The 26,166-nt window shown below is 45.4% G+C and overlaps 1 protein-coding gene and 1 long non-coding RNA gene across 5 annotated transcripts in view; one reads left to right on the forward strand and one right to left on the reverse strand.

Moving 5' to 3' along the window:
• LOC122539499 (netrin receptor UNC5C-like) overlaps positions 1-26,166 on the forward strand; it is a 402,437-nt gene that overhangs the window by 328,853 nt on the left and 47,418 nt on the right. Inside the window, exons 7-9 of one of the 4 annotated variants that reach the window (XM_043674426.2) lie at positions 12,539-12,703; positions 21,640-21,696; positions 25,924-26,115. In XM_043674426.2, coding sequence (XP_043530361.1) covers positions 12,539-12,703; positions 21,640-21,696; positions 25,924-26,115 — 414 coding nt within the window. The remainder of the gene's footprint in view (positions 1-12,538; positions 12,704-21,639; positions 21,697-25,923; positions 26,116-26,166) is intronic. The other 3 variants (XM_043674428.2, XM_043674427.2, XM_043674430.2) reach the window with 3 other exon arrangements.
• Positions 14,793-19,537, reverse strand: LOC148139893 (uncharacterized). Its single transcript, XR_015753303.1, has 3 exons — positions 19,455-19,537; positions 18,311-18,464; positions 14,793-17,385 (listed from the first exon to the last, which is right to left on the reverse strand). It is a non-coding gene; the product is annotated as an uncharacterized LOC148139893 (long non-coding RNA).

The following is a 26,166-nucleotide window of genomic DNA, read 5'->3' on the forward strand; positions in this document are numbered from 1 at the left end:
GCTGTCACTGAACATCAGTGCTGGAAGGAGTAAATGTTGAAGAAGGTGGATAATACACTGATCCAGCAGATTGCTTTATCCGAGGTGCTATCAAGCTTCTTGAGTGTTGTTGGAGCTGCACTCATTGAGGCAAGTATAAGCTCCTGACTTGTGCCATGTAGATGCTCTTCAGGTTTTGGAGAGACAGGAGGTGAGTTACTCGCTGCAGGGTTCCTAGCCTCTGACCTGCTCTTATAGTCACAAGATTTATACATCTGGTTTATTTCAGTTTCGAATGAATGCCTCAGGATGTTGATAGCAGGATTTTCAGAGATGTGAACGCTATCAAATGTCAAGTGAAGATTGTCAGATTTCCCCTTGTTGGAGGTGCTCATTGCTTGGTTCAGATGTTACTGGATATTGTCCAGGTCTTGCTGCACTTGGACATGGACTGCTTCAGTATCTGAGGAGTCACAAAAGGTGCAATCAACAGCAAACATCCCCACTTCTGACCTTATGATAAAGGTCATTGATGAAGTAAATGAAGTTGTTTCGCCTTGGTAATTACCCTGTGAATCTCCTGCAGAGATGTTCTGGAGCTGAGGTGACAATCACAACCATCCTCCTTTATACAAGCTATGACTCCAACCAGCAGAGTGAGTTCCCTGACTCACATTGACTCCAATTTTGTTAGGGCTCCTTGATGCCAGACTCAGTCAAATATGGCCTTGATGTCAAGGACCTTTGATTCACCTTTGGAATTCAGCTGCTTAGTCCATGTTTGGATAAAGGCTTTAACAAGCTGGGTAGGCCTGACAAAACCTTAACTGATTGTCAGTGAGCAGATTATTGTTGAGCAAGTGTTCCTTGATACTTTGTTGGGTTTGCAAATGACCCTTGGGGGCAAGATGGGTGGGGGGGGGAGGTATTCATCACCAGCAAAGAATGATGATGAGGAGAACAGCATCAAGAAGTGGGGTGGTAGAGGCAAGGGCTGGCAGGGAGAATCATCCAGTTGCCCTTATCTCCGATTGGCCTGCCACCATCAATTAGGGTTTCCCTCCCCACCCTCTGACCCATCCAATACTTGCTGAACTTTAGCGCTGGTCCCTCAGTGACCCTGGGACCCTAGTGGGTACACTACCAACTGCAGCCATCACTTTCAATGGCAGTAATGAGCAATTGGGAATGGCTGATTCTGATAGGTTCAGCAAGTCTTGATGGGGTGAGACTTCTGTCACTCCTGTCCTGAATCCTGAGGAGGGCCTTCTATTGGCTACGTGGGCACTTACAGCAGGAAATGTATCTTCCTTCTCACTTCTCCAAACACCATCTTATGGCAAGAGCTTTCAAAAGCTGATTGGGGGCAGATATTCGCAGGTAAAGGGACGGCTGGAAAGTGGGAAGCCTTCAGAAATAAGATAACGAGAATCCAGAGAAAGTATATTCCTGTTAGGGTGAAAGGAAAGGCTGGTAGGTATAGGGAATGCTGGATGACGGAAGAAACTGAGGGTTTGGTTTATGAAAAGAAGGAAGCATATGTCACAGACAGGATAGATCGAGTGAATCCTTAGAAGAGTATAAAGGCAGCAGGAGTATAGATTTAGATTTAGATTTTAGATTTAGATTTAGATTACTTACAGTGCGGTAACAGGCCCTTCGGCCCAACAAGTCCACACCGACCCGCCAAAGCGCAACCCACCCAGACCCATTCCCCTACATTTACCCCTGCCCTAACACTACGGGCAATTTAGCATGGTCAATTCGCCTAACCTGCACATTTTTGGACTGTGGGAGGAAACCGGAGCACCTGGAGGAAACCCACGCAGACACGGGGAGAACGTGCAAACTCCACACAGTCAGTCACCTGAGGCGGAGTATACTTAAGAGGGAAATCAGGAGGGCAAAAAGGGAGCATGAAATAGCTTTGGCAAATAGAGTTAAAGGAGAATCCAAAGGGTTTTTACATTAAGCACAAAAGGGTAATCTGGGAGAGAATAGGGCCCCTCAAAGATCAGCAAGGTGGCCTTTGTGTGGAGCCACAGGAGATGGGGGAGATATTAAACGAGTATTTTGCATGAATATTTACTGTGGAGAAGGATATGGAAGATAAAGAATATAGGGAAATAGATGGTGACATCTTGAAAAATGTCCATATTAGAAGAGGAAGTTCTGTATGTCTTGAAACACATTAAAATAGATAAATCCCCAGGACCTGATCAGCTCGTAGAGTCGTAGAGTCTATGGATGAGTTGGACTGAAGGGTCTGTTTCCGTGCTGTACATCTCTATGACTCTATGACCATCTGCCCCCATCTGTGGTAAGGCGGTTTGATCCAATGTTGGACCTTTTCCTCTCCTCAAGACTCACAGCTCCTCCTTGGTCAGCCATCACCTTCAGTTTCAAGGGACAGAAGAAGAGGAAACAAGCCCACCAAAGGCACAGGATTACGGAGCAAGATGGGGGACACCAAGTTGAGAGGAGGGTAGCACCTAGGCCAGTGGAAAGAGCAGAAGGATGACTCCTCTATAGAACTAATGCTGGCTCCCCATCAATCATCTCACCGATTGGTGAGACCCTAATTAGTAACATTAAATGCAGCCCCCTTCTGGATTAGTGGTGCTGGAAGAGCACAGCGGTTCAGGCAGCATCCGAGGAGCAGTAAAATCGACATTTTGGGCAACCTGTATTCCTGATGAAGGGCTTTTGCCCGTAACGTCGATTTTACTGCTTCTCGGATGCTGCCTGAACTGCTGTGCTCTTCCAGCACCACTCTAATCCAGAATCTGGTTTCCAGCATCTGCAGTCATTGTTTTTACCTGAATGCAGCCCCCTGCCTCTTAATCCCCCCTTCTGGAATTCAGTCACAAGGATAGATTGAAGAATTGAGATGTTCTCCTTGGAGAGACAATGGCAGAGGGGAGAATGGTTTGATGTTTTCAGAATAATACGTGGGCTGGATTGAGGAGATAGGGAGAAGCTGCTCCCACTTGTGAAAATAACGAGAACATGAGGATAGAGATTTAAAATGATGTGTGAACAAAGTAAGGGTGAGTGTGAGAGAACGTTTTTACACAGCATGTAAGCAGGGGATGGGCTGCACTGTCTGGAAATATGATGGAAGCAGTTTCAATTGAGCATTTGAGAGGTTTTGGATGACTATTTGGATAGTAACGATTAGATTACTTACAGTGTGGAAACAGGCCCTTCGGCCCAACAAGTCCACACCGACCCACCGAAGCGCACCCACCCTACACCTAACACTACGGGCAATTTAGCGTGGCCAATTCACCTAACCTGCACATTCTTGGACTGTGGGAGGAAACCGGAGCACCCAGAGGAAACCCACACAGACACGGGGAGAATGTGCAAACTCCACACAGACAGTCGCCTGAGGCGGGAATTGAACCCGGGTCTCTGGCGCTGTGAGGCAGCAGTGCTACCACTGTGCCACCGTGCCGCCCATGATGTGAAGGGAAATAAGGTAAAGACTGAAGATTGACACTAAACAATAGAGCTGGTGCAGGGGAGGTGATGGCCTAGTGGTCTTCTCACTGCATTGTTAATCTAGGAATCTAGATTACATTCTAGGGACCGGGTTCGAGTCCCACCACAACAGATGACCATGAATCCATTATGATTGTCAGGGATAAATCCCATCTGGTTCATTGATGTCCTTTAGGGAAGGAAACTGCCATCCTTATCTGGTCTATGTGTGACTCCAGACCTGCAGCAATGGGGTTGACTTTTACCTGGCCTCTGGGCAATAAATGCTAGCCCAGCCAGTGAGGTTGTCATCCTGTGAATGAATGAAAAAAGGTGCAAATAGCTGAATGGCCTCCTCACGTACCAGAACAATTCCAAGATCTGATCCACCAGGCTGTGGGGATACATTTTCCTAAAATGCATTGTAAACATTGGATCATTAATTGGACCCTGTAGATATCATGGATGTTCCACATGGCTCTGTTCTTGGGTCTCTACTCTTTGTAATTTTTATTAATGACTTGGATGAGGAGACTGAAGGATGGGTTAGCAAGTTTGCAGATGACACAAAGGTTGGAGGTGTCATTGACAGTATAGAGGGCTGTTGTAGGCTGAAGCAGGACATTGACAGGATGCAGAGATGGGCTGAGAGGTGGCAGATGGAGTTCAACCTGGATAAATGCGAGGTGATGCATTTTGGAAGGTCGAATTTGAAAGCTGAGTACAGGATTAAGGATAGGATTCTTGGCAGTGTGGAGGAACAGAGGGATCTTGGTGTGCATGTACATAGATCCCTTAAAATGGCCACCCAAGTGGACAGGGTTGTTAAGAAAGCATATGATGTTTTGGCTTTCATTAACAGGGGGATTGAGTTTAAGAGTCGTGAGATCTTGTTGCAGGTTTATAAAACTTTGGTTAGACCGTACTTGGAATACTGCGTCCAGTTCTGGTCGCCCTATTATAGGAAAGATATGGATGCTTTGGAGAGGGTTCAGAGGAGCTTTACTAGGATGCTGCCTGGAATGGAGGGCTTATGTTACAAAGAGAGGTTGACTGAGCTTGGACTTTTTTCATTGGAAAAAAGAAGGAAGAGAGGGCTCCTAATTGATAATGAGAGGCATAGATAGAGTCAATAGCCAGAGACTTTTTCCCAGGGCAGAAATTGTTAACACGAGGGGTCATAGTTTTAAGTTGTTTGGCGGAAAGTATAGAGAGGATGTCAGAGGCGGGTTCTTTATGCAGAGAGTTGTGAGAGCATGGAATGCATTGCCAACAGCAGTTGTGGAAGCAAAGTCATTGGGGATATTTAAGAGACTGCTGGACATGCATATGGTCACAGAAAGTTGAGGGTTCATACATGAGGATCAATGGTCGGCACAACATCATGGGCTGAAGGGCCTGTTCTGTGCTGTACTGTTCTATGTTCTATTTCAGAATGTGTTCTGCTACATCTCTGCACCTGAGAAGGTGGCTGTCACTTAGTTATAGAGTCATATGGCACAGAAACAGACCTTTCAGTCCAACCTGTCCATGCCAACCAGGTATCCCAACCCAATCTAGTCCCACCTGCCAGGACCCGGCCCATATCCCTCCAAACCCTTCCTATTCATATACCCATCCAAATGCCTCTTAAATGTTGCAATTGTACCAGCCTCCACCACTTCCTCTGGCAGCTCATCCCATGCACGTACCACCCTCTGCGTGAAAAAGTTGCCCCGTAGGTTTCTTTTATATCTTTCCCCTCTCACCCTAAACCTATGCCCTCTAGTTCTGGACTCCCTGACCCCAGGGAAAAGACTTTACTATTCACCCTATCCGTGCATTTCATAATTTTTTAAACCTCTATAAGGTCACCCCTCGGCCTCCGATGCTCCAGGGAAAACATCCCCAGCCTGTTCAGCCTCTCCTTAGAGCTCAAATCCTCCAACCCTGGCAACATCCTTGTAAATCTTTTCTGAACCCTTTCAAGTTTCACACCATCTTTCCGATAGGAAGGAGACCAGAATTGCACACAATATTCTAACAGTGGCCTAACCAACATTCAGTACAGCCGCAACTTGACCTCCCAACTCCTGTACTCAATACTCTGACCAATAAAGGAAAGCATACCAAACGCCTTCGTCACTATCCTATCTACCTGCGATTCCATTTTCAAGGAGCTATGAACCTGCATTCTAAGGTCTCTTTTTTCAGCAACACTCCCTAGGACCTTACCATTAAGTGTATAAGTCCTGCTAAGATTTTCTTTCCCAAAACTAACTGAATCCCACCTGCCTGCTCCTGGCCCATATCCCTACAAACCTTTCCTATTCATGGGTCCATCCAAATGTCTTTTAACTGTTGTAACTGTACCCGCATCCACCGCTTCCTCAGAAAGTTCATTCCACACTCGAATATGAGAGTTCAGGAAAAATGATAAAATCTAATACCAAAAACTTGAGACCATAGCTCAAGTTACTTGTTCATCGTGATGATGTTACTGGACTATATACAGACCCCAGTGATGTTTGAATGTTTAAATGTTTTATACCACTTGCCCAGTGCACAGCCTACAGCGGTCTGACACCTCACACTTTGGAATCTTGCCAGGCTGCCACAGGAAACATGAGCAACATCATCACTCAGCCACACAAGTATGATGCAGGCAACCGATGTGTTGTTTGCCTGGCAAGCGAGACCACTTTTACAATTTCCCAAAGACCACAGTAATTTAGTTGGCTGGACAGCTAACTTACAATGAAAAGTGACGTCCACAGCATGAGTTCAATTCTTGCACTGGCTGTGGTTACCATCAATTTTCCCACCTTCTCAACCTCTCCCCTCGCCTGAGGGATGGAGATCCTCAGGTTAAACCATCACCAGTCATCTCCCTCTAATGAGAGAGTAGCCCTCCAGTCCAGTGGGACTATGCTGACTTTACCTTTCTCATCAATAAAATCAGCTTCAAAATGACACAGGGCAAGCTTGGCTTGGAATGCTATGCTATAAAGTTGCTCTGCTAGAGGGCTGAGCCACTACATTTCTACTGCTCTATTCAGTTGTAACGGCTCAGTGATTACTGTCATCATTCCTGTAGTCGTTTCATCCATAGCTATCCCCTTGAACATTCGCAGTATTTACAAAAGCATTGGCCATCTTTATTTTCCCTTCGGAGAGATCGATCACACATAGACAAGGCCTCGCCATTCATTCCCGGACGGCAGATTATTTCACCCACATCTTGGCTTTGACTCAAGCTTGGCAGTCTGGTGATAACACCTCACCGAGTCCCTTCTGTCTGGCTGTCTCTTTAACCAAATCACCTTGGTTACGGTGCACCATACTCTAACTTCTTCCCTCACTCCTCTGGTATCCTTTCCTCTTTTCAGTGCCTCACCTTAGTCAACCCCCTCGCCTACTAATGGAAATTTTCGGAATGCCCTGCCCCAACTTCCCTCCCTATGCCTCATCCCAGATTTCTCCTTTCCTCCTCCAAATTCTTGATGATTTCAATCACCACGCTCTGAATTCATTGGCCCCCTGATCTCTTTAAAAACATACTTCCCCGCTTCCCTGTGCAAAACTCTCTGTCATAGATAGTACTTTAAGAGTCCCCTCTCTCACAGTCTTGATCACTGATGATATGGTGTAATGTCTAGAACATAGAACATAGAACAGTACACCACTCACCACTGACTTCCAGGCAGAATATTTTCCTTCTACTACCACTCGCTGTCTTCTGTTGGCCAGCCAATTCTGTATCCAGACAGCTAAGTTCCCCTGTATCCCATTCCTCCTGACCTTCTGAATGAGCCTACCTTGGGGAACCTTATCAAATGCCTTGCTGAAGTCCACATACACCACATTCACAGCTCGACCCTCATCAACTTTTCTAGTCACATCCTCAAAGAACTCGATAAGGTTTGTGAGGCATGACCTGCCTAATCCTCTCCTTCTCCATAGCTATGTAGAATGTGAGGCAGTTGTGGTCACTATCACCAAAATGCTCTCCCACCACAAGATCTGATACCTGCCCCGGCTCGTTTCCGAGCACCAAATCCAAAATGGCCTCTCCCCTCGTCGGCCTGTCAACGGACTGAGTTAGGAAACCCTCCTGAACACACCTTACAAAAACAGCTCCATTCAAATCTTCTGCTCAAAGGAGTTTCCAATCAATATTGGGAAAGTTAAAGTCACCCATTACAACAACCCTACTACGTCCACACGTTTCCAAAATCTGCCGACCTATGCTTTCTTCAATCTCCCTGCTGCTATTGGGGGGCCTGTAGTAAACCCCTAACGAGGTGACTGTTCCCTTACTGTTCCTAATTTCCACCCATACTGACTCGGTAGGCAGATCTTCCTCGACAATGCAAGCTCCTGTACCTGTGATACCCTCTCTGATTAGTAGTGCTACACCCCCTCCTCTTTTTCCCCAATCCCTATTCTTTTTAAATGCTCTAAACCCTGGAACACCCAGCAATCATTCCTGCCCCTGAGAAACCCAGGTCTCTGTTATGGCCACAACATCATAGCACCAGGTACAGATCCATGCTCTAAGCTTTTATTCCTGATACTCCTTGCATTAAAGCAAACACACTTTAACTGATCCCTTGGTTCCTTCCCAGGAAAATCCTTCCCACTAGCTGGTCTACCTCTTGCTGTTGCCTCATCTGCATCAACTCTCACCTCCGGTATACAGCTCAGGTTCCCACCCCCCTGCCATACTAGTTTAAACCTTCTCGAAATACTCGAGCAAACCTTCCACCCAGAACATTGGTCCCCTTCCAGTTCAGATGCAACCCGTCCTTCTTGTACAGGTCCCACCTTCCCCAGAAGGCATCCCAATTATCTACATATCTGAAGCCCTCCCTCCTACACCAGCTGCGCAGCCACGTGTTAAGCTGCGCCCTCTCCCTGTTCCTCGCCTCGCTATCTCGTGGCACCGGTAGTAAACTAGAGAACACTAATCTGTTCGTCCTGCTTTGCAGCTTCCATCCTAATTGTAAAATGTTTGAAACTTTTATTTTGATCATCTAATTTTCACTTACTCTGGGAAAGAAAGGTGTGAGAAAAGGTTTCTGAGTGAACTTTTGCACAAGTTACGGGAAATATACTCTAATGGGAAAGTTATAGGCTAACCAGTTCACATGGGAATAGGATAACTAGTTGGATTCGTGGACAGCAGACAAAGATATTCACTTTTGTTCACAAACAAAATTTTAACAATTTTCTGTGAAGGTTCTTTCACACATTAACCTGAGTGTTTGCAGTTATATTTATTTAATTATACATTTTGAGTTATTTTGAGGCTATTGAGAATACAATTTTCAATCACAAGTGGTTTCCTTTAAATGTTTTAAAGATCCGAGAAACCAAAGTTGACCTTCGACTCTTTTTAAAAAGATTCAATGACACCTGACTGTAAAGGTTTATTTTCCAACTTGTGTTATCCTCAGACTCCAATCCAGAAACAAAGAGCCTTCATAGACCCTCACACTTGAGGCTGCAACCTCCAGTTTGTGGACACCTATTTAAGACCAATTGCTTTGTGCGTGTATGTTGTTATTTTATGTAAGACATCAATCTGTGTAATATAAGCCCATACATATCTCTTGATGGAGGGCTGCATTGGGTGATACAGAGGGTAAACCCAAGGGAGCTCCAGTTTCGATGATGTTCCTGAAGCTTTTCAGGGAAATTCCTGGGCTGAGTTCAGGGCTATTCCGTATGGCTATCGAATATTGCTGGGAGCCTTGGATCATCAAATCACTCTGAGAGAGCTATGTGTGTTGCAGGAACCTTACTGAAGAAAAATTCTATCCTTCTGCCCTATAGTATTTTTTTTAATATGAAAATGTTTCAGGATTTCAGGAATTATGAATGGATGGCTTTCGCGCATAATATTTCAGTTATCTGTACAAGAGGGCTTCTGATCAGTCTCCTCAAAACAGGACAGGTTAAGGAGGTATTTAATAGAGCTGTTCAAATTTATGGAAGGATTTTGCAGAGTAAGGAAGAAACAGAAGGGTCAGTAAGAAAACAAAGCAGATTTAAAGTAAAGGCCAAAAATGTCAGAAGGCAGTTGAGGAGAAATGTTCCAATTTGCTGCCCAAATATATGGAGCAGATCCAATTGTGTCCTTTTGGAGGGAGTTGGATACATGAATAACATTTGCTGGGCTGTGCAAAGGAGCAAAGTGAATGTGAACAACTCGACAGGTCGTTCTGATAGCTGGCACTGGTTACAGTGGGGTGAATGGACGTCCCACATGTTGTATGGTACTCTGATTTGACAGGATGGTGCAAAATGGAATGAATGCTGCACAGCATAACTGAATAGGACGCCATGTTCGAAATCACAAGATAGACTGTCTGTGAGAGGTTCTGCAATGAGGGAAAAAGACATTTCAACAACGTTAGATTTGCTTCTTGTATCTACTTTAAAAATGGGTGGCCTCTGGAAACTGTGCCATTTATGTCAAAATTCATGTGACCTAATGAGACAAATGACGGTTTCTCATTCCAGTTTTGTGTTGCAAACTCTCAATCTTTTGCTCTGAAGGAATTTCCAAGATGGCCTCCAAGGACGTGCTCAGTGTGATCAGGGTTGTCAACACTTCCAGGGTGGTCCTGGAGTCTCCAGGAATTAAAGGGCCGATCTCCAGGAGAAAAATGATGGGGGCATTTATTACTTCTTAAAAATGATTTACATTTTGCTGTTGTATGCCAGCATAAAACATGTCAACAAACAGTCAACAGTCCTCCAATTGGGTAATAATTGGCTTTGAGAAGGCAGGGACCATGAGGATGGACCAGTGGGTCATATACTCAATCTCTGTTGGCAACTCTCACAGTGAGGAGAAAGTGAGGACTGCAGATACTGGAGACCAGAGTTGAAAAGTGTGGTGCTGGAAAAGCGCAGCAGGCCAGGCAGCATCCGAGGAGCAGGAGAATCGACTTTTCGGGCGTGAGCCCTTCTTCAGGAATCCTGACTTTTCAACTCTCACAGTGACAGGAGAATAGAGAACCATTTACTTATATTATTTAGATCAAGTACCTACATGAGGAGTTTTTGCTGATCAGTAATTCAAAGCTAATCTGCATGCCTCGGTGTCTCATAACAGGTGCAGGCTTCTGCAAATTATCATACAATCCCTACAGTGCAGACAGAGCCCATTTGGTCTGCACTTTAGAGCAATCCACCCATCCACTTCGCCAGGCACTATCGGCAATTTAGCATGGCCAATTCGCCTAACCAGCACATCTTTGGATTGGTGGAGGAAACCCACGCAGACACAGGGTGAGACACAGGGTGAATGTGCAAACTCCACATGGACAGTCACATGAGGATGCAATCGAACCCGGGTCCCTGGTGCTGTTAGGCAGTTGTGCTAACCACTGAGCCAACGCACTGCTCAAAGTTTATCTTCCTGTTTCTTTGGGAGCAGTTTGATATGACAATGAGACTGCTGAACGAACACATCTGATGGCTAGCACCAATTGGGAACCCCTGTCTTCTCATATCTGGGTAATTCCCTCACATGGGTACCATGGGAAAGAGACGTTCATAATTAGCCTAAGTACTCATAGCCGTTACTTTACAATGACATAGGGACCGTCCTGACAAGTTGATGGGTAGCCTCTGTTGTATTTCTGTGATATTAAAGGCATAGGATCATATAGGAAGTGATCTTTCTTGCTGTGACTCTAGAGTGGAATGGGTGAGATTGGATCAGATTCTAAACAGGGATCAGGAGAGGTATAGAACAAGGAGCTGACTGATTACGAAAATATCAACACCACAGGCAACAGTCGTAAATTCGTTCTAGCCTCAGACTGTCCCCAGCCTACTCCCATTCCTCTTGCCCTGCTCCCATCTCCCCTCACCCAGCTTCATCTCCTCACCCACCCTCATCCCCTCACCTCACCCCACCCTCATCCCTCATCCCTCATCCCTCACCCACCCTTATCCCTCACCCATCCTCATCCCCTCATCTCACCCTCATTCCCTCACCTTACCTCACCTTCATCCCTCACCCACTCTCACCCACCCTCATCCCTTCATCTCACCCCACCCACATCCCTCACCCACCCTCATCCCTCACCCAGTCTAATCCCTCACCCCACCCTCATCCCTCACCCATCCTCACCCCTTCATCTCACCCCACCCTCATCCCTCACCTACCCTCATCCCTCACCCATTCTAATGTCTCACCCCATCCCACCCTCATCCCCTCACCCACCCTAATACCTCACCCCAACCCAGCCTCATCCCCACACCTTGCCCTGTTCTTATTCACCATTCGGCCCCACCCATTCTCCAATTCCCACCTTGCCCCCATTCCCCCCGGCCTTCCCCCCATCCCCCGTTTCTCCACCCATACCCCACACACTCAACCCCGCCCAACTCCATTCCTAATCCCCACAAACCTGTCTCAAAAATTCTTTATCATCTTTTGAATAAAGCAAATATACAAATTAAGTAGTTAACCACATAACTATGCCTTAAGAGGGGAACTACACTCATTTGAAATCTAAATTTAAGCAAAGCAATAAATAGCATTTTAAATTGCCACCCTTAAAGTGGCACTCTAACAAATTCAGAAGTTCAAATGTAACTTTAAAGATCAAAGTAAAGAGTTATTGTCAGTGAAGCCCTTGTGGAAACTGCCTGTTCATATAAACTAAAAATATTCAATCACTCAACGTTATCCCCCTGCATCCCTGTCCTTAGAAATTCACACGGCATTAACACCAGAATGGGGTCATTCACCATCCCCAAATGAAGAAGCATCTTAGGTTTGTTAATGTGGGTCCTCCACCAGACACACACACACACACGCGAGTGCGTGCACACACAAACAGACGCACACACAAGTGCACAGACAGACATACAAACAAAGAAATGCACACACACACACACATGCACAAAAGCACAGACACAAACACGCACACAGATGCACACACACACAGATGCACACACACACAGATGCACAAAAGCACACACACACATACACACACACACAAAGAAACACACACACGCCCTCCTTCCTGACGATACTTACTGATGTTTTTCTCTTGTCGAACTGTAGTTGATGGTGGGTGGACGGCATGGAGCAAATGGTCACCCTGTGGGACGGAATGCATGCATTGGCGGAGGAGGGAGTGCATCGCCCCTGCCCCTAAAACCGGCGGCAAGGATTGTCCAGGACCAGTGTTAGACTCCAAAAACTGCACCGATGGTCTGTGCATGCAAAGTAAGTGAGGAGCCAGGGGCGTACCCCCCACCTGGTCCGCAGTCACGCGTTTAACTCTTTACGCTCTGACTTTCTGCCCTGCACCTCTCTCACCTTAAACCCTATTCTAATACTGTGAGCTTCTTACACACTCCCATCCTCTCCTCAATTTAAATAAGAAGAATGACTAGCATTTATATAGCACCTTTTACATTGTCAAGAGAACTTGAGAAGGTGACAGGAAGAGATGGGATTGGTGGGGCAATGCTATCCTCACTGGGGAAGGATTAAATGCCAGAAGGCACTGATGTTTTGGTAACACATGCAATAGGAGGAAAACCAACTTGCTGCAGCAGATGGTGAGAATCTAGGCCACACTGCCGGAGGGTGGGGTGGAGCCAGGACCAACTGAGGTCTTTGCAAAAGAATTGGATAATTCACTAAAGAAAAGCAATTGGCACAGGTACACAGAAAAGACGGGGTGTGGGACTAGCTGAATTGCTCTGTCAGAGGGGCAGTGTAAGTACAGCAGACTGAATGGTTTAATCATTCTACGGTTCATGACATCTCCAAGCTCTTTGCAGCCAAACACTTAGGTTCGGAAGGTGTGTGTGTGTATGTAAGTAAGTAAAATGGTCTGAGGGTGTATGTGTTGTGTCAGGGTATGTGTGTCTGATTATGTGTATGAGGGTGTGTGTGTGTATGAAGGTGTGTGTATATATTTCTGTGAGGGAGTGTATGTGTGGTGTGAGGGTGTGTGGTGGAGGGTGTTTGTGTGTAATGGTCTGTGTATGTGTGTGTGAGGGACTGTGTGTGTGTGGTGTGAGAGTTTGTGAAGGATGGCATGTGTGTGTGATGATGTGTGAATGAAGAAGGGCTTATGCCCGAAACGTCGATTCTCCTGTTCCTTGGATGCTGCCTGACCTGCTGCGCTTTTCCAGCAACATATTTTCAGCTCTGATCTCCAGCATCTGCAGCCCTCACTTTCTCTGTATGTATGTGTGACTGAGTGCTGGTGTGTGTGAAGGTGTGTGTGTGTGTGTGCATATATTGGTGAGAGTATATGAGGGTGTGTGCGGTGTGAGGGGTGTGTGTGTGTATGAGAGTGTGTGTGTGGTGTGAGGATGTGTGAAGGAGGGTGTGTGTGTAAGGGTGTGTGTGTATGAGGGTGTGTGTTTGTGTGAGGGTGTGTGTGTGGTGTGAGTGTGTGTGAAGGTGTGTGTGCGTATGAGAGTGTGTGTGTGGTGTGAGGGTATGTGTGTGTGATGATGTGTGTATGTATGTGTGACTGACTGTGTGATGGTGTGTGTGTGAGTGTGCATATTTCTGTGAGGATATATAAGGGTGTGCGCGGTGTGAAGGAAGGTGTGTGTAAGGGTGTGTGTGTGTGGTGTGAGGATGTGTGAAGGAGGGTGTATGTGTGTGTGCATGAGTGTTTGTGTGTGAGGGTGTCTGTGTGTATTTCTATGAGGGATGTGAGGATATGTATGAGTGTGTGAAGGGGGTCTGTGAATATGAGGATATGTGTTTGGTGTGAGGGTGTATAAAGGAGGATGTTTGTGTGTTTATGATGGTGTGTGTGGTGTGAGGGGGTGTCTGTGTGTGTGTCTATGAGGGTGTCTGTGTCTGTGTGTGTGCATGTATTTGAGGGTGCGTGTGTGTGTGAGAGAGAGAGAGAGAGAGAGAATTGATTCAGCAAATGAAGAATTATCTCCAAGCCAGCTGTCTCCCCATTTCTGTACCAGGCCCATGTTGTATGGAGTACCACTCTCCTTTAGCAACATTGGGCTGAAGGAATATATCCCAAGGTGGAGCCAGGCAGAAGGGCTCACAATCCCTCCAGATTCTCTCCCTGCGAAAGGCCATGAAACTGACAGGTTGTAAACTGCACACATTCATGACAGACACTGGATTGCAGGAGAACACAATTAAAGTTACAGGATCACACTGTTTGGAATATGCTGCCATTGAGCACTGCACTGCATGGTTTCAGAGGAGACGTTCAGTTCAGGCTCTATCTTGTCTCTCTCAGATGGATGGCCATGCTATGGAGGAGCCGGTGATGGACTGGGGTAGACAAAGTTAAAAATCGCACAACACCAGGTTATAGTCCAACAGTTTTATTTGGAAGCCCTAGATTTTGAAGTGCTGCTCCTTCATTGACTACCATCAATACCTGATGAAGGTGATTTTTAACTTTAGCGCATGGATGGAATCAACCTGTGTGTCTCAAAGTAGATCAGGGATGTCGAGACCAACATTAATCTTTCAGCTGGCATTGCCATCGGATCGTTGATCTCGTTGCGATTTGTGGGATCTTGCTGTGCACAAATTGGTGGCCAATCTTGCTGTGCTTCAAAAAGAAAACCTTTGAACTCACATATTTCACTGGCCGTTGAACGCACTTTGGGACATTGCAAAAGGTGCTACAGAAATGCAGGCCTTTGTTCCCTTTCCTCATCCAGCTCCCTAGTCATTAACGTTGATGCAGTGTGAAGCTCGATGCTGAGAGCAGCAGGAAAATGAAAAATGTCAGACGTTTCTCTTTTTTTTAGGAGAGACATTATTTTATCTCCATTCACCAGGTTTGCAAGTTAGAAATCACAAACTTTCCTGAATTTGTGGAGACATGTGATTTGAATTTGAAAGAGATGCCAGTTTGAATGTGGCATCTTTGGTCAGATACCTCTTTGCAGACAAATTAAAAACCTTTAATGATAAAAATCTCACATTGAAAGACATCCATCTAAAACATTAAAGTCCCTATGGGTCACGCTGTCCAATGTGGAGATGTTTCAGGTACTTTCAGTGCCACCTTCAGGAACTCTATGGTATTGATGCTCAGAGACAACACAGTTGTGATCGTAGTGAAAGTTATTTACCTCTCAATTTTCCAGCAATTTTCAAATACTCTGTGAAAATCATAGGCTGGGCAAACATGATGATCAGGGAGAAAAAGGGCAATTTAGCTTAACTGTTGCTTCAAATTTAAATTTCCCTTCTAGGCTGATTCTGCACTGCAGTTTTGAGTGAATACTGCACTGTCAAAGAATCAGTGCTGGTGGAGTGCCGCAGTATCGAAGGGTTAGTGCTGAGGGAGTGCTGGTGGAGTGCCGCACTGTTGGAGGGTCAGTGCTGAGGGAGTGCCGCACTGTTGGAGGGTCAGTGCTGAGGGAGTGCCACACTGTCAGAGGGTCAGTACTGAGGGAGTGCTGCACCATCGGAGGGTCAGTACTGAGGGAGTGTTGCACTGTCAGAGGATCAGTACTGAGGGAGTGCCACACTGTCAGAGGGTCAGTGCTGAGGGAGTGCTGCACTGTCAGAGGGTCAGTGCTGAGGGAGCGCCGCACTATTGGAGGGTCAGTACTGATGGAGCGCCGCACTTTTGGAGGGTCAGTGCTGATGGAGCGCCGCACTGTCAGAGGGTCAGAACTGAGGGAGTGCCACACTATCAGAGGGTCAGTGCTGAGGGAGTGCCATATTGTCAGAGGGTCAATGCTGAGGGAGTGCTGCACTGTCGGAGGGTCAGTGCTGAGGGAGTGCCGCACTGTCGGAGGGCCAGTGCTGAGGGAGTGCCGCAGTGTCAAAGAGTCAGTGCTGAGGGAGTGCCGCACTGTCGGATGGTCAATGCTGAGGAAGTGCCGCCGTGTCAAAGAGTCAGTACTGAGGGAGTGCCGCACTGTTGGAGGGTCAATGCTGAGGGAGTGCTGCACTGTCGTAGGGTCAGTACTGAGGGAGCGCCGCACTATTGGAGGGTCAGTACTGAGGGAGTGCTGCACTGTTGGAGGGTCAGTGCTGAGGGAGCGCCGTACTATTGGAGGGTCAGTACTGAGGGAGCGCTGCACTGTTGGAGGGTCAGTGCTGAGGGAGCGGCGTACTATTGGAGGGTCAGTACTGAGGGAGCGCTGCACTGTTGGAGGGTCAGTACTGTGGGTCAGACTTGCTACCACAAAAGATGTGAGTTTACAGTCCGTCGCAGGAGAGTGGGCAGAATATGTAGCAAATGGACTTGGCCGTTTTAATTCCGAGAACAAAACAAAGTATTCACTTTCCATAAAGCCATTAACACATTATCACATCTCGCTATTACACAGCTGGCCCCTGCCTGCCTCATTAAACCCAATACCATAGGTCACTGGACTGTTTTGAATCAACACAGAGAGTGCTGGAGAAACTCAGCAGGTCTGGTGGCATCTGAACGGAGACACAGAGTTAAGATTTTGAGTCCAATGTGAATCTTCTTCAGAGTTCTTCTTCTGTCTCAGATTTCCAGCATCTGCTGTATTTTATTTTTGTTTTGAATTACTCTTTTCCCTCCCCTGGGGATGTGAACTGAAGGACTTGCTGTCTAAGAAACAGTGAGAGAAGCACATTCAAAAGTAGCTTTCAAAATGAGAATTGGACAAAGTGCTTGAAAAGGAGACATTTGAAAGGTTTAGGGGGATATTGCAGACGGAGATGAGAACCACGTGGATAATTCTTTCAAAAAGCTGACATTGGTACAATGGGTCAAATGGCCTCCTGATTCTGTGCTGTTTGATTTCCTGATTCAATGGTAAAGACTTGACCAGCTTGGTACTGTACTGTCAGCCCAAGGTTGATGCTATCCAGGCTGCACTCAGAGGGAGGAGTGTTCCACTTAGTCTGTGAGCCATTGATATCAGCAACAGCAGGAAGACTGCTCCTGATCACAGATGTGAAGCCTGACAGAGTTAAACAAAGGGAAAAATTAAACTTTGCATTTGTGTAATGCCAACAGAGACACTGAATGTCCTTAAAGGGCTTTCAAACTAATGGAATGCTTCTGAAATGTAATCACAGTTACAAAGCAGGAAATGCAGCAGCTAATTTGTGCAAATTCTCATAAACAGCACCAAGGTAAATGATAATGACATAACTCCAAAGACAGTAGTCACCCTTTGTTTACACGTGAATAGCCCTTGATTATGCACTGCCTCTTCAGAGTCAGTTACCAGAGTGACACAACCTCTGACACTCACTTTTTATTTTTATTATTTTTATTTTTTCCATTTTTTTTCTTTTTAAACTTTACCCCGACACTGCCACCCAACTTCAGTAGTGCTTATATTTTTCAAAGTTTGTGCAAAGATTTGTAGCTCGGGTGCTCATTGTTGTGGTTCTGTTCGCCGAACTGGAAGTTTTTGTTGCAAACGTTTCGTCCCCTGGCTAGGCGACATCATCAGTGCTTGGGAGCCTCCTGCAAAGCGCTTCTTTGATGTTTCCTCCGGTGTTTATAGTGGTCTGTCCCTGAAGCGGCAGGAACAGACATTACTATAAACACCGGAGGAAACATCAAAGAAGCGCTTTGCAGGAGGCTCCCAAGCACTGATGATGTCGCCTTACCAGGGGACGAAACGTTTGCAACAAAAACTTCCAGCTCGGCGAACAGAACCACAACAACGTGCTTATATTTTCTCCAGCACCCATGTGTGTGTATGAGACACAGTGAAAGACAACAGGGGTATAAATCTTTATTCAATTTCCACCACCAGGAAGAAAGGAAACATCAGGGTGGCCAGTGACAAGCAGTGCCCTTCTCAAAGGGCAATGCTGCATGATCGAAAAAGTGAAGGGGAAAAATACCACACCAGAATTACTTATTTTTACCTGGGAGGTGAGCGGAGACGCAAGTTAAAGCCTTCTCTGAGAAACAGCTCCGCAGACAGCACAGCACTCCTTTGGTTTTGCAAGGGGAGTTGGAGCTGGTCAGCTTGCATTGTACATTTTGCAACCCCAGAATGGGACGGTAACCCACAATCTTCTGTTTCAAGGAAACAAGCATTATGATACAGAAAAGCCAACGTAGACAATAAGGGAGTAGGGCCTGCTCCATCATTCCGTAAGACTATTGCCAATCTGATGCGATCTTCACCCGATTGTCACGCCTGTTCCTTCACATAACCCTAGACTCCCTTGTCAATAAAAAAAATCTGACTAACACAGCTGTGAATATATTCAATGACCCAGCCTCCACTAGCCTCTGGGGGGTGGAGGGAGGGAATTTCAAATATGAACAACCCTCTAAGAGAGAAAAATAAATCCCTTGTTGTGCTTGTATTAAATAGCCATGATATGGAGGAGCTGGTGTTGGACTGGGGTGTACAAAGTTAAAAATCACACAACACCAGGTCATAGCCCAACAGGTTTATTTGGAAGCACTAGCTTTCGGAGCACTGCTCCTTCGTCAGGTAGCTAGCTGGTATTGTGTGTGATTTCTAACTTTGCCTTAAGTAGCAGAGCCCTTTTGTCTGAAACTGCACCCCCGAGCTGACAAGAGGAAACAGCATCTATCCTGTCAAGACTCTTCCATGTTACAATGAGGTCACCTCCCATTCTTCTACACTCCAATGAGTACAGGCCCACACTAATCAACCTTTCCTCATAAGACCAACCCCTTAACTGAAGGATTGGGCTGAGTGAACCTCCTGTGAATTGCCTCCAAAGTAGGTATATTCCTCTTTCAGTATGGTCTCATAGTATCCAATCTAATTCAATGGTGAAGTACATGTGGGTGAGTGTTCCTGCTCCTACTGAAGAACTTCCCTGGAATGTGGTGGAAGTTGTACATGTCCAGGTACAGCCAAGGACTGCAATCTTTCCAGTGATGCCCATGGCACTCGGGAAAACAGGGCAGTTCTTCATCCTGTATAACCCCTCTCAGCCTGACTTTGAAAGCTAAATTTAAATTTATGAATCTCCGAAGGACATGTCAAACATTGCACAGCCAAAAAAGAATAGGTTCAGATCTTACCTGTTGCCAAGTGGGGGGGCATTGTTCATTTCTGAAATGCTGATCAGTATGACCCACATGATGCTCTCTAACTTGACCATCCTGTGGATGTGTGAGACACAGAGAGAGAGAGAGAGAGAGAGAGAGTGAGATACCAGTGAGGGACAAATCTCCAGACAGGAGACAACTTGGTGTTTCCAATACTTCAGGATTACTCTGGCATCCACAGTGTGGAGGATTACAAATCCTCAGCCATGGTTATTCTGTCCTGGAGGATAGGATTAGAACTTGGGTACTTTGAATACTTCTGTTCAACTTGCAGTGGAAATGCTGGAACGCTTCCTCCCTGGCTCACCTTTAACCATGTCTTTGTCTGCCTATCTTTCTCTCCCTCTAGGCTCTGTCTCCATCTATTACACACTCCTTTACCCCCAACCCCCCCAACTTCTCACCACCCCCCGCCCCCCCACCCCCTGGCAACAGCCAATATACCATCTTTTCCTAATTACAATCAGTGCTGAGGAAGAGTCAGTGGACTCGAAACATTAACTCTGTTTCCTTCTCCACAGAGGCTGCCAGACCCACTGAGTTTCTCCAGTAATTTCTGCTTTTGTTTGAGGGAAAAAAAGCTACTTTTTGGAGTCAATAGAATGCACTGCCCCAGAGTGAAGTGGCAATGATTTACTCCTGGATTTCAAAAGGGAATTAGCCAAACACGTGAGGGAAAAGAAAATTGCGGGGTTACAGGGATAGAGCAAGTGAGCAGTAAGAGCTACATTGCTGTTGCAGAGGACAATGGCAGACTCACAGACCCCATCAACCTCCGTATAATCCATTTGCCGATGAAGCCTCTGCCGAACCTATCAGGTGTGTCTGCCAAAAATGCAAAGTTAGATTCGCTGTAGCATTCTAGGAACACTTCAGCTCTTGACAGGGTAGATGTGAAGAGGATATTTCCCCTTGTGAAAGGGTTTAAGACTAGAGGGTATAATCTCAAGAGTAAGGAGGGGGAGGAGGAAGAATCTTTTTTCTCCTTGGGTGTAGTGAATCTGTGAAACTCTTTACCACAGAGGGCTGTCGACCTGGGTCATTAAGTATATTCAAGGCTGAGACGGACAGATTTTTAATTGACAGAGAAATCAAAAGTTATGAGGAAAAAGCAGTAAAATGGAGTTGAGGATTATCAGATCAGATCTCATTAAATGGCAGAGCAGACTCGATGGACCGAATGGCCTGCTTTTACTCCTATGTCTCACAGTCTTATTGTCTGATCCCACACTCTGAGAAATGATCAGAGATCTCATTCTCTGACTCAGCACTGCCTCTCCCTGAACAACCTACAAAATTCTGCATTGTGAGGACTGGTACAAAGATATAAGGCATGGTGATGTACTAATTAACAATTTATCGCCTACCCAGCAATTCCACCAAGCAGTTCCTCCTGAACCTCATTGCACTTCTTGTCAGAGTCTCGCAGGTCAGTCTCAAAGCCTCAGCAAAGATTTCACTTTTCCTTTTGTTTCCTCAGCAGGGGGCAAGTAATCCAAGAGAAGGCCATTTTCTCATGGGTACTTTTATTCAGAAACCTAAAGTTTTATGTCAGCTTGTTTCATATTTTCTGGAAGGAATTAAGGAAGAATTTCCCCCAATCCTTCTCCCCTTCACCTCAGCACTAACTGCTGGACATATCATTATGGATTTAACCCTGTTAGAAGGATGGTAAATTTAACAGGGGAGCATTCCCACAGGCCTGGGCTAATAGAGATCCTTAATGGAGGGTCTTTAACCCTGTGACGCAAGGGCACAATTCTGGCCAGTGTGATGAGAGAGCATCAGTCTGGATCGTCACACCACTTGTTGCCCAGGGACAGGGAGCATGTGGCTATATCAGGAAGTAAAATAGTCATTATGTATGTTAATGCTCATCGACATTGGAAACAACTCCCCCAAGCCCCCAACAAACCCCCACTAGATTCCCAGTTGAACACAGTGTTTGATGCCAATGTGACACGAGTTACCACACACTAATACAATCAGCCCAGTCATTATGCCTTAATGGAACATACAATCCAATCAGCTGCACTTAGTGTTCCCTGACAGAGATTCCACAAAGGGGCAAACCTATTGTCTTTATATACTTTGTGTTTATGAACCTTTAATTTTTTTCATCCGTTTTTCTTTTCTTGTTTTGCTTATTTTCTTGAAGGTTTGTTTTATCAAATTTCCACAGAACAGAAAGGTCGAACAGACTTTGGATATTCCTGTAAGTTTGTTTCTTATGTTGCTTTTTGTTCTTTAGTTTGTGTTAATGTTTGATTTTTATTTGCAGCCTGGAGCTTTTGCTTTAACTACTTTGCTTTTTTTGAGTTTGTCCTGTTTGGTGACAGGTGGTTGTTTGGGGGTTGAAGAGAGTGACTGAGCGAGGTGGGGTAGAGTGTGCAGAACCTTTGATGGAAAAGAAGTAAAAAATATCAATAAAACTGGTGGATGATTCATACTGGTCCATCTTGCCTTGAAAACGTCAGCTCCAGTACTTACATTTCTAAGTAATATTGCTTTTTTCCTTTGAGTGCCAAGCAACAGGTATTTTCAAACACGAAGAGGCCTGAGGCCTACTAGTGGATTCTCAAGAAGAATGAGTTTAACAACGTTGTTCTGTTGGAATCAAAAGAAACTTCAGAATTCATGGCAGTTTGCAACCTTTCCACATCATTACACAACTGTGACTCAAATCGATGAATCTCAGTTTAAGCGAACAGAAACAAATACAGAAAATACTGGAGAAGCTCAGCAAGTCTGGAAACATTTGAGGAGAGAGAAACAGAGCTCTGAAGAAGACTCATACTGGATTCAAAACACATTAACTGTGCTTCTTTCTCTCCGTAGATGCTGCCAGACTTGCTGAGTTTCTCCAGGTTTTCTGTTTTAACACTCAAAAAAATTTGACATCATCCAGGACAAAGCTTGTTCCTCCATCTATACCTCAAATGCACAGTGGCAGCAGTGTGTACCATCTACTAAATGCACTGTAGTAAATATCCACACCCCCTTCCAAACCCATGACTGCTTCCATCTAGAAGGACAAGATACCTGTACATTGAAACACCACTGCATGCAAGGTCCCCTCCAAACCACTCACCATCCTGACTTGGAAATATATCGCTGTTCCTTCACTGTCACTGGGTCAAAATCCTGGAACTCCCTCCCTATAGGCATTGTGGATCTATCTACACTCCAAGAACTGAATTGGTTCAAGAAGGCAGTTCACCACCTTCTCAAAGATATGACGAGGAGGTGCCGGTGTTGGACTAGAGTAGATAAAGTTAAAAATCACACAACACCGGGTTATAGTCCAAGGTTTATTTCAAAGTACTAGCTTTTGGAGCACTGCTCTTTCGCCAGGTACCTGATAAAGGAGCAGCACTCCGAAAACTAGTACTTTCAAATAAACCTGTTGGACTATAACCTGGTGTTGTGTGATTTTTAATTTTCTCAAGGATAGTTAGGAATAAGTGATAAATGTTGGTCCAGCCAGCGATGCCCCTTTCCCTTGAATGATTTATAAAATAGTAATGGAAGAGGTTTGCGTTTGGAGGAGAAAGCAAAATGTATTTGTCACTTTAGCTCCATGTTGGTTAGACGTTATGGATGGATTTCACCTCAAGATCAATTTTTTTTTAAAAAAGGAAAGCTAACAAAACTCATTCTCTGATGTCTGCAGCTCCTGATGTTAGCATTTACTTATGTTAGATATTTTAACTTTTCAGTTTGATCTCACATCAAGAGCTTGACTATATTTCCAGTGCTAGTTTACAGAGACTAAAATTGCATTGTGATTTTGAAGTTGCCTTGTTTTCAAGTCAAGCCCAGGGCTCAAACATTGAGATCACAGGTAATGTTAGCAACATAACCCTCTCATTAATGACCTGGAAAGGATCTGTGGGGTGTGGCATGTTGAGGATTTGCACATTGTTTTTAAACCTTTCCCTGGAGAATTCCCATGAGAACAAAGAAAACAGTTTGTTTTCCTTCCTAATTACCCACCTTCCTTTGCTGCTTTTCCATCTCTCATTCCCACTTTTATCTCTTCCTCTCTCATTTTGCATTTTCGCTGCTCATTTTTTTCTTCCAGTCTCCAGGAAAGTCAGGAATTTAATGTGGATATGACAACATTTTGTTAGCTTTTGCTTTTTTATTAAACGGTCATGGTACTATTCAGTAAAACAGAAGTGTAAGCTGTATCTGATGGGAACATATTTCAAAGATTGACAGAAACCAATGGATCCAATTTATCAGAGTGAGGAAATGTGAACTGACTGCTCTTGCTAAATGGTCTGAACTTTCACTGTAGGTGCTGGTTCCCCACAATTGAAAAGAATTCATTTTGTGTGAGCTTGGTAACAAAATGCATCGCCACTATATTCTCGATAATCTCACCCAGCTCTACAGGCTTTTTTACAACCTTCCCATGCTCCTCCAATCTTAGCCTGTTTCACATTCTTGATTTTAAACAGTGCGTTTCCCCCATTGGTGATCATTGCTCCAGCCCCTAAACCTCGCTGTCGGGTGAGACCTTCGAACAGGTGAGAGGCTTCAGGAGTTTAATGCTGAAGGCGATCCCTTAAAACCTACCTTTTTGACCAAAGGGTTTCCTTTACCTGCCTTCATGTCACCTCCTGTTGCTCGTTGACACAATTCATCCAAGTACACCCCTGTCAATCACTAAAAGGTCTATGGCCACACTAAAGGAACCAAAAAATGCAAGTTTTTGTGATATGAAAGAATTCCAAAGGTACAATTTGGAATTTCCCATGGGAATATTCCACAAGTGAAATCTCAATAGAAGAAAGAAGTATTTCTGATTCCAGCTCTAAGTCATGGACTGTTTCTGAAATTCCTCTGAATTTGGCAATCTGCAGTGCTCGCGTCTAGAATCCCTTTGTTAATAAAGGGACAGGAGAGGATTCACTTGGCTCCATAATTGATGATGGTCATCATTTCCTCACCTAATAGCTGGAGTAGGTGCTTTTCTGCTGGTGTTTAAAAGAGTCAGGGGTGACCTGAATGAAACATAAATAAGATCCTGAGGTGAGTTGACTGGATGGATGGGGAAAGGATGTTTCCTCTTGTAGGAGAAGCTAGAACTATAGGGTCACCTGTTGAAGACAGCAGTGAGGAGGTTTCTTTTCTCACAGAGGTTAGTGAGTCTCTGGAATCCTTTCCTCACAAGTAAGTAGAAGCAGATCTTTGAATATTTTTCAGGCAGAGTTAGATTCTTAATGAGCAATGGGGTGGGTGACGGGTTACTGGGAGCAGGCAGGAATTGTATGGTCTCCTTATGTGAGGCAGGATGTTCTAGCTATGGAGGGAGTGGAACAAAGGATTACCGGACTGCCATCCCAGTTCTTGGGATGGCAGAACTGATGTATGAAGAGACACTGGATCAGTTATGACTATATTTGTGGAGCTTAGAAGATGTGTGGGGATGGTGGGGGTGGATCTCATAGAAACCAGGAAGGATGATGACAGGGGAGTCTAGAATCAGGGGTCACAGTCTAAGGATATCAGGAGAAATGTCTTTTCTCTGGGTTAACAGATTTTTCCTCATCTCAGTCTGAAATGGCCTACCCCAAACCCTTAGACTGTGACCCCTGATTCTAGGCTGTCCCTGTGGAATTATAGAACAGAATCCCGACAGTGTGGAAACAGGCCATTCAGCCCAACAAGTCCACACCAACCCACCGAAGTGCATCACACCCAGACCAGTCCCTGAAACCCTGCATTTCCCATGGCTAACACACCTAACCTACATATTCCTGAGCGCTATGGGTAATTTAGCACAGCCATTCCACCTAACTTGCACATCTTTGGACTGTGGGAGGAATCCAGAGCAAATCCGCACAGACATGGGGAAAACATGCAGACTCCACACAGTCAGTCGCCTGAGGCAGGAATTGAACCTGGGTCCCTGGCGCTGTGAGGCAGCAGTGCTAACCACTGAGCCACTGTACCGCTGAATTCTCTGCCCCAAGAAAGCAGTTGAGGCCAATGCATTGAATGTTTTCAAGGAGGAATTAGATACAGTACTTAGGGCTAAAGGGATCAAAGGACACAGAGAGAAAGTGGGAACAAGATACTGATTTGGATGGTCAGCCATGATGCCATTGAATGGTGTAACAGGCTCAAAGTGTTGAATGGCCTGCTGCTGATCCTGGTTGTGTATGTTTGAATGTGAAACCGCATGCTTTAATGAAATGTTTATTGCAGCAAAAACTCTGTGTCGCTCTGCCATTATTTTGTTTTATTTAATTAATTGTTTCCTGAGCAGCACGAAGTGGTGATGGTTGTTGGGGAGGGGGAGGGTAGGAACAAGAGCACACACCACTGGGTGTGTCTCAGAGTTCCTGATCATGTCCCAAAGGAGCTGACTGCCTGCCCGGAATGAGACGGCCTACAAATTCCAACAGCCTCTTTTCTCCTTCCTGCGCAGCCACTCCGGGATCAGACGATGTGGCTCTCTATGTTGCTGTGGTGGTGGCAGTGATCGTGTGCCTCGCCATTCTGTTGGTCGTGGTGATGCTTGTCTACCGGAAGAACCACCGGGACTTCAGCTCTGACATCAGAGATTCGGCAGCTCTGAATGGTGGCTTCCAGCCAGTGAGCATCAAGACGTCCAGGCAAGGTTGGTGTGTTCAATCTCTCTCTGCAGTCCTACACCTACAATACAACAGTG

This window comes from Chiloscyllium plagiosum, unplaced genomic scaffold, assembly GCF_037043375.1.
Source record: "Chiloscyllium plagiosum isolate Xiang-an unplaced genomic scaffold, Cpla_swu_hap1 HiC_scaffold_36, whole genome shotgun sequence".
NCBI lineage: Eukaryota > Metazoa > Chordata > Chondrichthyes > Orectolobiformes > Hemiscylliidae > Chiloscyllium > Chiloscyllium plagiosum.